The 18,265-nt window shown below is 44.8% G+C and overlaps 1 protein-coding gene across 2 annotated transcripts in view; it reads right to left on the minus strand.

The window, feature by feature from the left end:
• Nucleotides 1-18,265, minus strand: part of LOC107264437 (hypoxia-inducible factor 1-alpha) — a 44,276-nt gene that overhangs the window by 23,390 nt on the left and 2,621 nt on the right. The window contains exons 1-7 of one of the 2 annotated variants that reach the window (XM_015732675.2): nucleotides 7,882-8,786; nucleotides 6,178-6,365; nucleotides 5,883-6,031; nucleotides 5,601-5,786; nucleotides 5,071-5,297; nucleotides 4,878-4,984; nucleotides 1,958-2,105 (exon numbers count right to left, since the gene is read on the minus strand). In XM_015732675.2, coding sequence (XP_015588161.1) covers nucleotides 1,958-2,105; nucleotides 4,878-4,984; nucleotides 5,071-5,297; nucleotides 5,601-5,786; nucleotides 5,883-6,031; nucleotides 6,178-6,365; nucleotides 7,882-8,771 — 1,895 coding nt within the window. In that variant the 5' untranslated portion in view covers nucleotides 8,772-8,786. Of the gene's footprint in view, nucleotides 1-1,957; nucleotides 2,106-4,877; nucleotides 4,985-5,070; nucleotides 5,298-5,600; nucleotides 5,787-5,882; nucleotides 6,032-6,177; nucleotides 6,366-7,881; nucleotides 8,787-18,265 lie in introns of those variants that run through there. The other variant, XM_015732681.2, reaches the window with a different exon arrangement.

Consider the following 18,265-nt stretch of genomic DNA (forward strand, 5'->3'; position numbering starts at 1 on the left):
AACTCTATTTTCGAATTGTCAAATTTTTCAAATTTCTCGCACCACTGGATGTCCCACTTGAATCCCCTCAGCCGTACGCACGAAATCCGATTGTTATTTAATATGCGGTTAATCTCTGACTTCCTCTGGCCAGAGGAGAGAGCTCCCCATGCAGCGTCGGGACGCCTTCACTCTGTCAATTGTTTTAATTTTCCGCTCTCCTCCTCGTCTCTGCGTCTTTGAAATTTAAATTTATAACCGGAGCCCTTCGCGTCCCTCGATCTTTCGCTCTGCCGACGAGTCTCAATTCGCTTTCCTTCCTCCTCCACGGGTGACCTCGCTTCCGCCTCCTGACTGACCTCGCTACTACGATAAGGTCCAAACGCCAGAAGTATAAAACTTGAAACCGAAGTAATCGTCAAGTAGCGAGGGACCACTTGCCTGTGTCTCTAGATCCGATTTCTCTTCCACTGGGACTCCGACTTCCTGTGGATGTTGTTGCTCTACGATGCTCGACAACGGTTTTTCGACTGAACCCCGAGTGTATAACAGGTCGCCTATATGGTGGAAACTCTCGCTCCGCATTGGTCGTTCAGGGCGCACACCCATAGCTTGACGCAATCCTTCGCATTTCATCGTAACCGTGGTGCAATGTAATAGCAATCTGAGACTGCGTCACTCAATCGAGATTTACGTCATTAAGTCGCGAGGACTGTCCCCTGCGAATTTTTAGTCAGATCGAAGAGAATCTTCCCATCACCTTGAAAGTTCCCTTATACCAGACGCCGGCGAATTTGTGCAAGTCAGCTGGGAATACTAAGAGCCGCACGCTGGCAGCATTCGGCATTCCCCGTTCGCATGCGAGCGACGATCGTTTGCAAGGCCTTTTACGACGGGACGGTCGTCGCGCGTTTCTTGCTCGCGACTGCCTAATGCAAGTGTGTCAGGGAACAGCAAGGAATATTCGACGAAGTCGAGCCTCAACTTATTCCGCGCGTCGCCTTCGAATTAAAACGCATTAGGGCTCGTTTGCACTTGAAGATGGCCGTACAAAATGCTAATAAAAATAAAGTTAAACCTGGAATGGATTTAAATGATTGGCAGGAATAATAACGTTATGACGATTCTTGCAAATTTCCCAATGACTCCGATCGTTGACGCTACAATTGAACATCCAAACGATCGACTGGCTGGACAGTCAGCGCCCGCGACTTACGATTAGCATTAAATAAGAAATCGGAGACACTTGCTTACCGTGAAACTTTGCCTCGAGAAACACATCGGCTTCTTGAGAATCCACTAAATTTCTGTCACTTGTTTAAATTTACGTAGTAATCCAAATTCCACCTACCTTTATGCAGACCTCCTTGTATTATCCTCGCGAAGACCTAAGTGGGACGCGACACCTATAGTCTTATTGCCTAGACGAGACTCCAATTAGACGTAAATTTGACTAAATTGAAAACTACGTTTGAGCGCGACGATCGCAACGTAAGGGAAAGCGAGTCTCTAAAGAAAGTAACTGACTTTGCATTGCCAATAGGGAGCCAGGACTCGACGTCCTTTTGTACCGTGTATACAGATGAAAATCTCTAATAAAGCAAATGGTTTGGGAACCGTATTTTCGCAAAATCTAAATGAAAAATCATTGCGCGGAGTCTACTTTATTAGCGTGCGTGTCGAGGAGTGGATATAGACTAACGTGTAAAACGATGCCTTTCGTATTTTGAGATAACGCCCGGGCATGCCCAGCTGTTACAGTTCCGTCCACATCGAACCCATCACCAATACCACAAGACATCTCCCATAAATAATCGTAGAAAGAAAGAGACGGGTAATCAGACAGAGCAACACGGGCGACTTCCAGCCCGGCAACCACGTCAAAAGGAAGGTCGTTTCCATTGCAAAGCACGTGTCGCCACTCCGGAAAGATGGCTGGTAGCCGCGTGGCTACATACGAATATTAAGATTATCCTACCTTAGGATGTAGTTGACGCAGACGATGGAGAGAGGCTTTTGTTGTTTCGAGCAATGGATGAGGGTTGCCTGCGTAACGACCCAGGCGAAGCCACCCTTTTTACCCAAGAAGCGATACGCTACCGTCTCGCATTGGCCCTTGCTGAACACTGGAAAATAAAAAAGAGTAAACGATGGATCCAAATACTGCGAAGTTATCAAGCTTATAGTGAAAGACAGTCGTGCATAGGGACATGGCCAAGTTTTTGGATGAAGAAACTCGAGTAAAAATTTTAGATCGAGACAAATCACTGATTGATTATTTTACACGGTCTACATAAGATCCTGCACAGGTGCGTCTCAGACTTTAAATTTGATTCTACATAATATATGAATATCGAAGGAAATAAAAGATCTCTACAGTTTATTTTTGTTACTTTGTAAGTGTTCAATATCAACAGTAATTTGCCAAGGTATATTAATAAGATGAATATCTACTGAAAACGCGTTTAACGGCAGAACTCGGTAGCTCTGTGTTGTCGCCCATCACGACGAGATGGGATCGATAAAAATTAATCGTCTCCCATCGCACAAGAGGCAGCACAGAAATCTGATTTTCTAGCTCGTCTCCTCATTAGAAAGGATCGTAAATTCGTGATGGGCAACGAGACTCGTGATTATATGGTGGCTGACAGATCAGCTTGTAGGCCAGGGGTTGTTCATCTGATGTCCGCGAGGGGTGAGTTTTATACGCTCAGGCGAATCCAACAGCAATTTCGAGATGTCGAAGTTCCGGAAGGGTGAACGGCGCCGCTGTGGCCACGGGCAGAAATATGACAAAAAAAAAAAGAAAAATCTTAAACCCCTAGCAGCTATTGAAGCGTCAACGACTTCCTTTCATATCCTTTTCTTCATTCCCTCCTTCCTTCGCCAAGAACTGCTGTGCGCTGTGCGACGTAGGCGGACACCAGTCGTAAAACTTTCCCGAAAAAGCTTTATTTATTCGCTTATTTTTCATGGAAGCCTAGTGACATCCGTTGCGAACGATATTTCCGAGAACTTTGCAAAAACATAATTTTATACAAAAATAAGACATGCATCCGATTCAATTTCTTAGTCGATTATCCGCATTTTGACATAAATATCGAATTGAAAAATATTTATATTCGGCTGTCTCTTTGATCCGCCAGTCGCGCTTCTAATGATAGCGGTAATGACCGATTCATCAATATCATCCAGTGTGCAAAATAAATTGTAGTCTAGTTGCATACATAAAAGAACAAAGCAACAGAGAAACGTGTAACGAGATTGAATCAAAATACGAAAATTGCTCTTCTTACGAGTCAGCTAGTTGCTGGTGAAAGCGAAGGGAAGTGAGAGTTCGCCTCGTGGGAGATTCAGTAAAGGATGAAGAGAAGAAGAAGGAGGAGGGAAGAAGATAGTGGTGGAGGAATAGAAGCTGTAGTAGTAGTCGTTGCGGTAATATTGGATCAGTCGTAGAAGAAGAGTAGTACTGAAAGCAGCTAGGGGATGGTACCGACGTAAAGATGATAAGGACCACGGCTCTCGAGAGAATCATGAAAAAGGAAGTCGACAAGGATGGCTCCAGGCAAGAATATCACGCGCACCAGAAAACTGCACGAAGGGATAAGAGTCTATCCTAGGGACCAGTGATCAACGCTGTCACTCTCAACCACAGCCAACTTTTTTTTTTTTTTTTTAAAGAAGCTGATTAAATATTAACATCCGCGAAGAAATGTTCTCAAATGGGTGCTCTCTAATAAGAATTCTATCCAAAGCACTGACCAAGATCCTAGCCAAGGAAAGAGAGGTAAAGAAACATCTTGGCCAAGGCAACAAAAATAAAACAAGCTTAAGGTCATTCACTGTTTTACTGGTGAAAGTAAGGTTGTGGTTTTGTTACCGTGTTTTTACTAATCGAAAATGATACAACTAAAACCCGCCAAATTGTCACAAGAAAAGAATTATGTAATGCGACTTACATAAAACTACAACTAAAATTGGCTTCAGCCCGATGGTCGACGGGTGCTTATAAATATTGACGGTGTCACTGAACTGATGCTAGCCAAAAACCAACCTGTTCTTAAATAACACGAATGTGTACATTTATTCTCGCTAATTCACGACCAACTCTTAGAATGACTGACAGTCTTTTTGCTCTATTTCTGTCCACTAGTAAAACATGTTTTTTTTTTTAATGTTAATTTCCTATGACACTCGATGTAAAACAATCCCTCCGACCTTATATTTAACCAATGAATCGACTATGGTCGATTGGATATAAATACATGTTAACATTCTAGTGAAGGAAGTGATACGTGCGATAGTAAACAGGTTAAAGAACTCGCATGTGAGTATGAATGGTTGCAAGATGGCAGGGGCAAAATATTTAGAATCAAATAATTAGAGAGCCGGGCAATTACGGTAACCATTAAGTGCATATCGCAACAGTCATCCAGAAACACGAAGGCAGAGAGTGGATATGGAAGCTAATGAGAACGAAAGATCAAAGGGGAAAGAAAAAAGGAAAAGGCTACAAGAAGTTTTTATCGTAATGTGGTATCCTCTGGATAAAGAGCAATAAAGTTCACGAAGTCCTGCAGAGAAGTGAGGTGAAGGTGAAGATCAGTGAGATCTTAAGCCGTGGACTTGAGCGTAGAAATTGCTTATCCAGAGAATCATCTTTCGGAGAGACAATTACTAAGATAAGATGAAAAGAAGAAAAAGGATGGAAGATCCGTCGTTATGAGCCAGCTCTGCCGTATCTAGTAAATACTGCTTTTCTGAATTGAAGAGCTCAAAACGATGTAGTGTAGCCCAGACTATTTTTAATTTCAGTATGAAAATTCTCAAGCAACCTCAATATTCTTTAGGGTGCAACGGATCGTTTTGAAGGTTCATATCACGTCCGTTATACTTACAAGATTTGAAGGACTTGTCGAGTGCCGGATTGTCAAGAGCGTGATGGAAATCAAAGATCGATTGGCCGACGAGTTCGCTACTGTCCCAACCCAAGTATTCAGCTAATCTATAAAGAAAACCAACCAATTTATACAGTTTATCGGCATGTACGTATATTAACGCTTTGTAAGATTTTGTACAGACGATACTCACTTATCATCAGCGTATGTAAATTTCATATTGAGACTGTGTTTTGATAAGAAAGTATGACGGCCCAGAGGAACCTCGATGTTACTAGGATGTGGTATTGGACAGCCAACAACAACAAGACAAGCGCCTGATTCTCTTTCAACGTCATCTTCGTTCTCTTCATCATCACTTGGCACCTTGTTTGAATTCGAATCACGAGTCATCATGAGATGACCAGTGCAGTGAATGACCTAAAACAAATAATGTAAAATTAGTGGATAAATAAAGAAATAAAATGAATCACACATGAGGAGAGCAATACACGATAATCGCATTGCGGACTTGTAATTCTTGTGTACTGATTTGAAAAAGAGAGACAGGGTGATCATTCGTTCCAATCATCAAACAGCAAAGAAGAACCCGTAAGCCTATCGCCATTTCCAACTTTTGAAACTATTTCCTTAATCTGGCGAACGTCTGGTACATTCTAACCGAATTACATCGCTCCCATTTCTTCGGAGATTTAAAATTCCCCCGTAAGATTACTGGCGTACCTTGTAGGAGGCGCTCTTCAGATTGACCTTCCTGCCTTTGTTGGTGAGGGTGCATTTTAATCGCAGAAAGAAATTGCATGGATGTTTTTCATTGTTCTCAAGAGGCTTCACCGAGAGACATTCGCGCAGTTCCTCATGGTCACAAGGGTGGCTGTATTCGTAAACGCTCTGACCCATCATGTCCATCTGAAATTAAAGAGAACCCATGGTGCTTTCTCTATACTCTGAAAAATAGTAGACGCTAATACGGCATGAAACGGAAGAAAGACTCGTAAAATCGACCTGAGACACTCCGAGGTAGTCGCTGACGTTCTCCGACAGATAGACCATGTCCCCGTTGCTGGAGAGGACCAGCATGAATCCGTCTAGAGCCTTGAGAAAGAATTCATCCATCTCCGCAGTGGGCTCTGACTTAGCCAAAGGTTCTGGAACTGTAACGAAACAAAGAGCACAATGAATGTTAAGGTGCTTGAGACTTCCTAGCATCATGACCTCTTGATCCTTTTGCAGGACGTCACCACGTAATCTTCAGGTCAGAAGGTGCCATTAGTAAAACGAAATTCATGAATATACGTACTGGCATTGACAACGGCTCGGACCTTCAAATAAGCAATGGCCAAACGCATGATGCTGGCTTTATCAAGGTGGTTGGCCTGATCCGGCGAGACCGGAAGCTCAGCGGCCAGTTCTGTAAATATATCGGTTTCCCGGCTGCGTCGACATCGTGCAGCGTCACGGGACTTTTCCTTCCTCTTCTCGTTACTCCTGGAAAAAAAATATAAAACACTAATTAATCCATTAATCTTCGATTAACACAGCTTATCATAAAATATACATATGTAACGGCACAAATAGGAACTTTTGAAGCGGCAAGTCTGCACGTTCACGATTAAATTTTGTTGGTCTTTGTTTACTTGAAAACAGATAGAGACGTTGATACATTTGATAAGTTAGCAGATAAGTTAGCAAATAAATTGTACAGATGATATCTCCATCGGAGTAGCTGATGTGTGTTCATTATGATATGACGTAACGTCACGTTATGGCTAACTAGTCGTCTGCGAAATAAGACGGTACTGTATATGGAGTTGAGTTCGCACGTTTTTCTATTATTTTATCTACAGATTCGAGAAGAATTGTCAATAAATTACTGAGTCTAGAAGGGTCTATCATTCCAGGCATCACGAATCTCACTGTACTAAGGATAAGATTTGATAAATATTTTAAAAAATGTTAATCGCTTCAACTGCGATTCCGAGGGTCGAACGTCATTCGTTGTTTACTGAAGTATTATTTGTATTCAAGTAAGACAATATTAAAACCAATTTTTCGAATAATTTAAACTATATACATTTTCTAAGTGTGTTTTTAGCATTTGCAAGCGAATTTCGTTTCAAAGGGGCAGCGCGTACGATACCTCCAATGTTACATCCTGAGTGAATTAAAGTAAGCAATAACTTTTGCTGCTGGAATCAAAAATTATTTCCATGATTTACATATAGTGTAATAGAATATTATCTTGATTAATTATCCTTGCGCTAATTTCATAAGATCCTTGCACAATACACGTGCACAATGCTCGAAAATCATCAAGTATATTTGCATGTTGGCAGGATTCGAATATAAATCCAGGTACAAGACGAGTTCACGTTAAACGTGAAATCTCAACGTCGTTCGAACAGCAACCCGACCAAGCAATAAGCGACTTTCTAATATTTAGGGAAGAATGGTGGTGCTTTCCCCTCGCGCTCCTGAATTGAAATATGAAGTAACCAAAAACGACTGCGAGACCGCATAAAAATCCCCGTGAAGTATTAAGAAGAACCGAAGCCTCGCAAGAGGAGCCCAAGTGTCGTTTGCTGAACAAAGGTTTCGAAAGAGAATGCAGTGGTGATGGCCAAAGGTGATTAAATATTGAAGCCTATGCACCGTACTCTCAAGAGTGATCACTCATCACTCGGCCAGAGCAGGAGAAGTAAATGGAAATTAGGAAAAAAGAAATTTGAGAGCACGTGGACGGTTTTTGCAAAAGAGTCGATGATCCGTGCAGTAAGTGCAGGAGAATTCAAGGTTGCCGGGACAATAGCCGCAATAGGACAAGTGGGGGGGATTGAATTCGCAAACTGATCGCTCGACTAGGCCCGCAATTACCAGGCGACCCAGATTCTTTGGCGAATTGGCAGCCGTGCGAATGCCTTGGTCGCACGCGCTCGGCCACTCGGAAGGAGGAAGAACGCGCACGCGCATGCGCAATCAGTCTTTCATCTCGAAGACCACTTACAGGTATTCTTCGAGATGCTGCCGGTGCTCTGCTGGGGTGAGGTGGCCGAGTTCTTCGCCGTAGTAAAAAAGCATGTCGGAACTTTCGGCGGTGCAAGGAAGTGGAGCGAAGAGGTCGGCAGGCGTCGTGTAGAGGGGACAGCTGGACGCCGGGCATCGGAGCCACTGGTCGGTGTGGCAGAATCCTGGGTACACAGGACTCTCGCGATGAATCTGTTCGTATGTCGAGTGGTCCACGGCGGCCCTGGTGTAGCGCTGGTTGGGTTCGACGAACTGGAAATCTGGCGTATCGATTGCAGCCTGTTCTTGCGCAAAATATCCTTGTCCCGTATCCGGATAGCTAAAACTTTCAGGGACGTCCTGAACCGGATAGAAATCCTGACGCACGTGCCAATTTTCTTGAAAATTCTCCTGACAACACATTTCTGTATCCGGAAGCATGACGTTCCGTAGTATTGGTTCAATTTCCGACCGATAATATACTCCCTCGAAAGAGGGGGCATCGGGATTTTGATTAGGCGATCGATCGATTTCCACATCCATGGTAAAGCGCTGATTCTCCAGAATGGTTTTATCATGATTTTCATCTTTTTTCTTGCGCTCTCTGAATATCATTTTCGGCTTGACCCTAGAGTCGCGGTCTCCGTCGAAGACCCGACCCAGGTCTTCCACGTCTACGGCTCCGCAGATTTGACCAGCAGACAGGATGCGTCTGTTGCAGAGCCCCGAGACGTTATCGAAACAGGGACGCATCGGCGCACCACGTGCTCTCGGTTCCAGATATTCGGCTGAGACCGATTCTTCTGGCAAAATGGAGTCGTTGCCCTTCGGGAACTCTTCCTCCTTGTTACTCGAATTCGCAGCCACGGTCCGGTCGTAACAAATATTCATGTCTCTTGCAAGGGATTGCCGTGTGACGTTCGACGAATCGAATGTGGGAGAAAGAGAGAGAGAGAAAGAGAGGGGGGTGGGAGAGAGCGAGAAGTAGATCAGAGTTGAGCGCGTTTGCACAGTCGAAGGAAAACGAGCGAGGCACCGCCTCAGTCTTAGTAGTCAGATCCAGTGAGGCTTCTTGCCCCGACTTACGTCTACAGTGAGTTTAATTATGGTAAATAATATCAATGGTTCGCCAAAAATTGGCAATGGCGGCGCCTCCCTCTCAGGACCCTCCTCTCTCTCAGGCACTCAGTCCTCCAGCTTGAAGCGCGCTATCGCATCGACGTCGATGGCCCAAAGACACGCGACGTGTCCTTCCTTCGCTCCGAGCGCTCTGCGGGTTCCGGAAGTCAGGCTGATCTTCTTGCTCTCGGAAAACTCAACGCGCTGTCCAGCATTCGCCGATCGCCGTCGACCACTCACCCCGGCACTTGCGCGGACGGACTGCTCGATACTATTACTTCCTACAGAAGCTCTCAAGTTCGATCTGAATACGTATCGGCCTTTGCTATCATAAATTGATAACGATACCAAGCCAATGTCTCACGAGCATCCTTATTCCTATCCACGAATCTAACTTTAGATCCAATTAAAATCTGAAGAAACATTTTTATCTTGTACGGTAATATCATTTTGACAGGTTTAATTTATAAAAGTTATCTTCAGACAATTTACCTCAATAATACCAATGATTTTTACATCAATGAAAATATCAATGTAGCACGAATTGTCTGATTACGTAATCACCTTTAATTAATCGTACCGACTTGCCACTTTTCGACACAAACTTGGCGCTACGGTAGTCTCCCGTAGCAGTGCAAATTTCTTGACATGTAATTTCGTACTTTGACCTAACTTGAGATCCTTCCTGTTAAACGACTGCTCAAATTGATAATACGCGTTACGGAGTCGCCTCGTAATGATTAGGCAAATTTAATGAAAGTAGGGAGCATCACGTGTCGTCAATATTATCCCTGGCATCAAGTGTTCGGAACACTAAAAACTTGTGTCAAATATATTCGATAACACTTTATTGTGGCTCGATCAAACCTCGATCGATTGCGGATCGATTGCGGATCGATTGCAGCGAAACCCGGTAATATATCCGTGTACCGTAACTCCGCGAGTAATCCATGATTAGACGGTTATGTATGGTACGGGATTGTGTTGCACGTGTGCACGCAGCTTTAGACTCGATAATCCTAAAACGAAGAATCTAACATAGGCAATGGACGAACAAGAAAGCAAATAGGAAACAGACCGGGACAGGCTTAAGGATGAAGAGAATCGTCAGCCTGATAAATCTAGTCAACTAAGATATATATATATATATATATAGTTAGCGTATCGACGGCTGCGAATCATTCGAAGCAATTTCATTCAATCAGCCTTCATTGAGCCCCTCGTACTCCGATATAACGCAAGTCTTCGCATCCTACATTATATGCTGTAGAGAATCCAAGAATTAGGCAGCACTAATAAATGGTGAATCAAGATAGAGCAGAAACTAAAATTGTTTTGTATCCCAGAATTAAGATGTTTTTCGGAGATATTGCATAGCCAACTGTGTCATCGAACAGGCGTCTCGACGCTTCCTTTAAAAGAAGGACATGTTACGGAGCTCCGACCTAGGCCCCGATCCTCTAGCATTGGACATGACGACGATGATGCAAATAACGACAATCTCTCGAAAACAATAAAGCCACTAGCAAGCAATGTATGCAATTTCAGTCACAAGCTATGCACATGCATGGTTTAGCACTGACATTTTTTTACGATTTTAGTGTACATTTCCATGATTTTATGGATCTGTTAAAAAAAAAAGGACATTGACCTCGTCGAATATATATAGATCAGCCCTCGGATATGTAATCTACTGGTCTCGACGAGCGCGAAAAAAAAAGTTAATTATGAAATTCATAAAAAAATAAAAAACATGTGTGTCTCGTTGAGAGGTCGTAGGTCGAGCCAACGTGAAAAGTCCGAAGAAAAAGATGGAGAAAGAAACGGCGATAAGAAAATGTGCACAAGGACGAAAAAGTCCTTAATATTCTTGACGAAGTCAACACAGCTAATAAAGAAAACTACGAGTCCCAGTGCCTCCGCACCAATGTAACTATATACAATTATACATATATTCAATGTGGCCTAATTTTTGGAGATTTCGTGGAAACCCGAAAGAACGCAAGCTACTCAGCACGTACGCTAATAGCATCTCGATAATTATCTCAGTCAGTTCCACTCCTCCTCCCACTGCTTCATCCCTACTCGGGATTTCATCCTGACTTTCCATTTTGTCCCGCGACAAGTTTATTGCCCAGCAAGACGTGTCCATCTGTCCTGGGTCCAGAGTCTTGGGCTCTGCAACGGCCGCCAGGCTAATTTAGTCTCACATCCTAACCTAACCTACCATCGCGATACGCGCCACGATGTTCTCCGTAGCTCAAGACGATGGGAGATTCCAGAGGAATCCCATATCATTTTATGGGTCGCTGACCAGAGTCATTTGATTCATCCGAGAAAAGGTGGAACGTGACGAAAGCCACGCGAAACGGCACAGATCAGCGGCGCCCGTGTGAGCAGCCTCCCGGGTGCAAAGATAACAGCGATTCTCGAAAGTCGAGTGGATCGCCGGGAGAGCGCGTGACAGGCCGCCTTTTGAAGAGAAACTTGCTTTTCGTATTTCAACTTCGACCGGACGTTGTACGCAGTTACATTGATATTCGCGGTTATCATTTTTCTCCCGCTAGCGGCGCCTCTTGAGCGCCTAGGGCGATTCTTACTCGCAGTACGAGATTGTGCCGAAGCTTCGTGACGTGGAAGGCGACAAAGGACATGCGACCACGTGACCACGTGACCACGTGACCAATCTGTTTACAGCCTGTGATTTCCTCGATGGAATCTCCAGGACAGAATGAATCCTGGGGATCTACTTCCGCGGATGAGCTCCGGTTGGCCCTGCTGGCATCCTGTGGCAACGGCTGCTTCCCACGAATGTCAATTAAACGAGTGTGCCGTGACGCAGCCATAACTGTTTTACCAATTGTGAATATTGCCCAGCTTGCGCAGCGGTAAAGGAACCTTCGAGGACTGAGGATTTCGACATTATTTCCCATTTATAATAACAAAGGCAGTCCTCGGAAAGTTAAAGCGAGAATGGGGGCCAAGAAATTGGAGGCCGCGCGACGCGTCGAAATAAACGTTTTGAAGGCATCGCACACCGCGGCGTCGACTTCGATTCAGAGTTTATTGGCACAAAACGTGGAGAACGAGGCGAGAGTCGACCGCGTCGCTAAGGCGGCAACATCCTTCCCCGTTTCAATATTTCGGCCAGCAAAGAACGTAAAAGCGATCGTTAGCTCTTACGTATGGATATTAACGTCTGCTAACTAACGATGTTTTCTAGTAGCTCCGATTAGATTGTAGAAGGCCTCCTGTCCATTCCGAAATCTGAAAAGTGAGACAACACGACATAGGGAAAGCAGATAGCGTCTCGGCATGTGTCTCGCCAGTCAGCCGCTCCCGCTACTTCGTTACGCAGGCGCAGATAACGCAGATAACAGAGACTTGCGATAGTGAGGAGTCACGACGATAGGAGGAGCCGCGATCGCGCATCGTCTGCGCGTCTGCAGCTGAGCCATCGGGCGAATGGTAAACACATGGAATCTTCAAGTATTTTGGTCAAGGACGATTCATTCAGCGAAAGCGCGGAAGATTCCACGTGAACAAAGTGGCTTTTTAAATTCTTCGTGAGTCGCTCCACCGGCTCGGTACAAGCGGACGGAAATAAATGGCGAGAACGGAAAGTAGGAAGAAACATGGAGGCCAAAATGAAATAAATAAAAAAAACAACTGATAGCGTTCGGCTTATCGCATATTCGATTTGCCTATTAGCCACGTTTCCCTTGAACTATTGAAACGAGTGAGAAGGCCACCGCGCGACGCTTCCGCGAGCTTCGCGCCTATTCTGCCGCTAAAGAGAATTCCTGGGAGACTTCGAGGACAGCGGCGTGTTCGTTCCGTTCGTTCGAGTTCAAGAAACGTGAGACGCAGCCTTCCATGCAGTTCGGATGGTCCAGTGCGTTCGCTCGGGAAGCTGCAGTAGAGTGCCACTCGAATCTCCGAAGGAAGACCGCGCAACAGGTGGTTGGCTGTTTGTTCCTCACTTCCGTCGCATGATCGACCAAAGAATAATATGTCTCAAGGACACTTTTGAATAATATTTCATGAATGAAAAAGTCGAGATTGGTCCAGATCAGCGAATGGACTGCGGGCATTTGTCTTGGCGAGAAGATTTCTCTTTTTATTTCCTTCGTCCGCAACTGTTTCGATCCCCACGATCTCGTGACCGTTACTTTTTTGTCATATACTGCATAGAGGACCTGGGATATCAAAACTATCTCATGAAATGCCAGCCCCGCATCTCATCTCTCCCTTGGCTGAAGATCTGCGATAGCGTGGCGCTAAAAAGAAACGGAGGCCCAGAAGGGAACATTCCGAGTTTACGAGTTTTATTATCGCCTTTCGCGTCCGCTGGTTCAGCCATTACTCGGGCTCCTATCCCTTGCTGGCGTCATCCCCAATCTTTCCGAAGCCGTCCCTTGACTCTCTCTCTCTCTCTCTCTCTCTCTCTCTCTCTCTCTCTCTCTGCCCGTAAGGCGAGTCGCTTTAGATGCGGCTGACGTCACCAATCGTGCAATGGAAAAAGAAGAGCGTAAGCCGAGCGAGGTGGTACGAGCAGTGAATACAAATTGATAAGGAATCTGTGACTTTTGTCAAGGGAACGGCAAAGAACCAAAGGAAAGGGGTTACCGGGAGGAAGAGGGGCAAAGTTTCAACGTCAAGCAGTGAGAAGGTGACACCTGGGAACGGCCCAGGATCCGAATAATGATGTTCGAGCAGACAAAAATGGAGAACGGGAAGGACAATAACACGAAGCCTCGCGGTGCCAGCGCGCGCGGGCGTCACGTTAAAATACCTAAAGTAGCAAATGGCTGCATTCTTTTATCTCGGCATTAAGCTAACGATGTCTAACGATGTCTAACGTTGTCTAATGTCGCCTAACGTTTTCTAACGCTTTGGAAACATTGATGACCTACTTTATTCCAATCGCATAGACACACCGTCTGATGCGTCGCCTTAAACATACTCACCCTACATAATCAATCAAGCCAATAAACATTTTTTAACTCCCTCTGTATACTTTACTCGAATTAGACCGTTATCTAATATAAATAACTTTTCTACAGGAAACTCGCACGAAAGGGACAATCTCTCAGGTCTAAAGATATACTATACATATAAATATATGTATATGAATTTTTCAAAGATAACATAGTATAACAAATGATCGGCAGTGATCGACGAGGTCGTCGAGGTGGTCCAGCAGCTGAAGACCCAGTCATCACGATTCCTGTGACTACAAAATAACCTCGCACAAGGATAAGCGTCTCAGCGGGAATGATCAATCATTTTTTGAAAGTGCGTCCAAACTGCATCGAAACTGTTCGAAGAAAGAAAAAGAAGAAACGCTCGGATCTCTCAAAACAGAACAATAACGATAACGCATATAGCATCAAAGGAGGGAAAGAAATGTTTTCAAAGTTTCCTGAAATCCTTACACGCATGCTGAGTATGTACTATATAGCGGAGCCGCGTCGTTGATTCCACTTTTAGAGGGGACTTATGTAGGCTTTGATACGTAAAGAGATGGCCCCTCAAAGTAAAACTGATGTCGCGGCCCGACCACACTAACCCATAGTAAAGTGTGGCCTTACGGGATTAGAATCGTATTCCCTGTAACGTCAGCGACGTCTCTTGGTGCTCGGATGTGGTCCCCCATTATGGGCAGCCGGTCAGCTATAATCAAATGGAAATTTTTCAGGCTCCTGCGTGCGTCAGACGACTTCATGCGTTCCTCGGCATCGTCGAAGTCTTTGTGTCTATGGAAAAAGGCGGCGCGTGAAGCGTGCTTCATTTACTGTGCCTTCACGCTGAGACACATAGAACGAGAAGCTAACGAGTAATGACTGAGGCGCTCATATTGCCGATTCTGCCCCGAGTAGGTCGACGCCTCTGTTGCACAATCAGCTTCTCTCAGCCTCCGGTGCCGGTGAGCATCGCCAATCGAAATCCAATAGTCATTAATGGGGAAACGACCTTCAACCTACAATGCAACCTACTGTTGCTCTGAATTCTCATAAATTCCGCGCATTAGCAGCTGCTAGTCAAGAGGAGGACTTTCCTGACCGCCAGTCACGTAACACTCGTGGGAGCGAATGGCTGCCTACACGCGCAGCGTAAAGCATCTGTGCAGAAATGCGCGAGCCAATCCGAAGGAAACGGAATCTGCGAATGATATTCATAGCGCAGTTAGCAACACGAAGCCCGTTCGCATAAATTTCATGTCGCCTGTCGCCTGTCGCCTGTCGCCTGTCGTCTTCGTGGGGAACGAAGAACACAACGCATGATATCGCTGCAGCCTGCACGCACGTGCTACGCGGAATTTCGAGTCGGCAATTTTCATGGATCAGCCGAAATTTCGCACTCTCGCGCGATCCTTTCCTGCTGCCAAGGGAAACACTGCATGCGAAATCCAAGGAATAATCAAATCAATATATTATACATGCGTAGCGAGCAGCCGCACGCGGAATTCTCGCGAAGCGGCGGGACTCCGCGACGACACAACACGTGTGAATACACACACCTGGTTTCTACTCGGTCGCTTTTACAGAAGCGCACTACTCACGTAAGTTTAGGATCCCGGCGAGGCGTGTCGCAAGACAATGATAATCTTCTTTAGAGGCAAAGTAGACTCAAAGTAAGTATATACGAAGGTAGGGTCAAGGATATTTTTCGAGGGATCGAATACCGACGAGTTTGAGTTCGCTAGCCAAGCTCATTAATTCTGAAATCTATCGTGTAAGGATATGGATCGAATAAATCGGAAATTGAAAGATCCTAGAGATCGCTCGCTCGTTGCTTCGGTAGGAGGGGGTGTTCCGGCGGACACGTGACTTACCAGTTGCGAGATGCCGACATCTTAGTTGGTGACGAAAGGGAAGGCTTTCGCTGATCAAGGTCAGTGGATCCCTGGAAAAGTGGAGATAGACGAGAGAAGCGCGAGTCGCTTGTCGCTTTTTGGAAACGGCAGCAAGGGTAGCGCGGAAGGATGGCCACGGGTCCCGATGCTTCCGCGTGGGATTCTTATTCGCCGCACGCGTGACGCGAGGCAATGAAACTGAGTTACACGAAAGACGTCGGCAACTGTCTCGTGCTCGGAAATTGAGGCCGCGTGTAGCGGCAGAAACCGGATTACCGTAAATCCTCGGAAAACAAGAAAGAAGCTGCTGTCGCACCGAGCCCAAAACCAGGAGCCCGGAAAGCCAAGAAGCAAGTAATGGCCAATGGCAAAGAGCGAAGGACAAAGGACTGAAGAAGCACGAAATGAAAGGACAAAGAGAAGACAAAGTCCAAATTTTACGGAACGTAATGACTCGGAATATTACGAGAAAATGAGCCAGCAACCTCGGCAAGGGTCGCCCCGAAGCCTGAAGCCAGCCACAGGGACGGCTGGACCAGCAACAGTCAAAGATCAGATAAAGAAAATGAAGAGAGATTGCTTCTCTCTTTGTCCCTTCTCTTTTCTACCAGGAGAAAAGAAAAGCACAGAGTGCAACGGTCCCTTTCTTCGTCCCTTGACCGTCAAGCGCAGTAAAGGGTCTTGGACCTTCAGTGACCTCATCAATGAGCAAGTTATTGACCTTATGGAAACATACTCCTAAAGGCATTTAGACCGTTCAATCTAAATCTGAATTCGATATTTTAAATTCAAACTGGCGGATCGACTACGCCGATTAGAATTTCGAATCGAAACGTTCGACTACAAAATCTATTAAAAAATCGTTCAGCTTATATCAACGGTTTTTTACAGTCAACGTCAATCGTTTTATTGAAAATTTCAATTAATTCCGATTAGAACTTGAAAATTTCGATCGAGAATCAAATTCAAGAATTCGACGAGCTCTCAAAAATCAATTTTCACTTGAATGCATTCTGTATTATTTGAACAGTTAAATTATTTTTGAATGAGCAGTCGTGGAGATAGCGAGTCTACAGTTTGCAGCCTAATTTCCGTAGCACCATAAGAGAGCGCAGAACAGTTCTCGGTTCGTCCTTTTACTAATCGCAATTTCACTCTAACAGTCCGTCACCCCTTGACAATCAAGACTTCAAGACTTCAAGACTTTTTACAGGCACGTTTCGGTCCCAAGCGTGCGCGCGCGACTGTACGGATACAAAGAGTTGACTCCAGTCGAATTGTCGCAGCTGTTTTCGTAGCCTTGCGTGCACAGCGCATAAAGCAACAAGACTTCGCATTTCACGTCGACGCTCGAAGCATGGCGAACGTCAAAGCACTGCAATATGAGAAACAACAGGAGACGCAAGGAAGTGGGAGGATTTTACATAGAATCTATAAAATGAATGATTACGAGAGCGAACTTGATGGCCGTGAAGCGATGGCGCCGTGACGCGTCGCGACGTCATGCGTCTCTTCTGTTTCATCAGGACGCGATACAAGTTTCACTCCGACATCACAAAATTCTGTGTCGCGAATAATAATTAAATTATTTGATCCGATATCGAGAATCACTGTAGACGCAGATAATCATCGATTTTAAATTTCCGCAGAACGCAATTCGCATTCACGAGAACACCCGATGATCAAATACTATGGCAAAACTCGAGTTTCCATGAGAAGTTAGAATTATACAAACGACCTCCTCTCACACGGATTGAATTTCAAATATTTTGCGATTAGATAAAAACATAAAAACCTTCGCCTCGCTATATTTAATACGGATCTATATGTGCATCCATTATTGAAGAATTTTGTGTACTAGGGAGATTAGAGGTAAAAACGAAAATATCCCTGTGCAAGGTGTGTGTGCGCGTGCGTGTGCGCGCGTGTGTGTGTGTGTGAGAGAGAGAGAGTACAAAAAGAGAAAAAGGTGCTGCCTTGAAAATAACGAAGAGCCAATGAAAATATAAAAATCCTCGTAAAGGAACAGGTCAAATTCTGATCAGGAAAATCGGTGATACCCGCCATTATGGAAACTTATTAACGACTTAATGACTGCTAACTACAATCACCAACCTTGCACGGGTCTTTTCATTTTACAAACCTGCTTTTCTCGACTTTAGGTTTCATTTTCATTGCCATAGTCGTTTAACGCTTGTGCGCAGACCCGTTATATATGTATAGGCAAATCAATAGTTTCCAAATAAATAACGGAACAATCATATAATAGGTAAACTGGATTCCTTTGAACGAATAAAGTGGCCGATTTCAATGTCGTCAGCCATTAGAGAAAGTAACTCCTAATTAGTGCTATCGAATTATTATTTCTTTTAAATTCATTTCGAGGTGTCTACCCCCCCCCCCCCCC

This window comes from Cephus cinctus, unplaced genomic scaffold, assembly GCF_000341935.2.
Source record: "Cephus cinctus unplaced genomic scaffold, Ccin1 Ccin1_scaffold0013, whole genome shotgun sequence".
Taxonomy (NCBI): Eukaryota; Metazoa; Arthropoda; class Insecta; order Hymenoptera; family Cephidae; genus Cephus; species Cephus cinctus.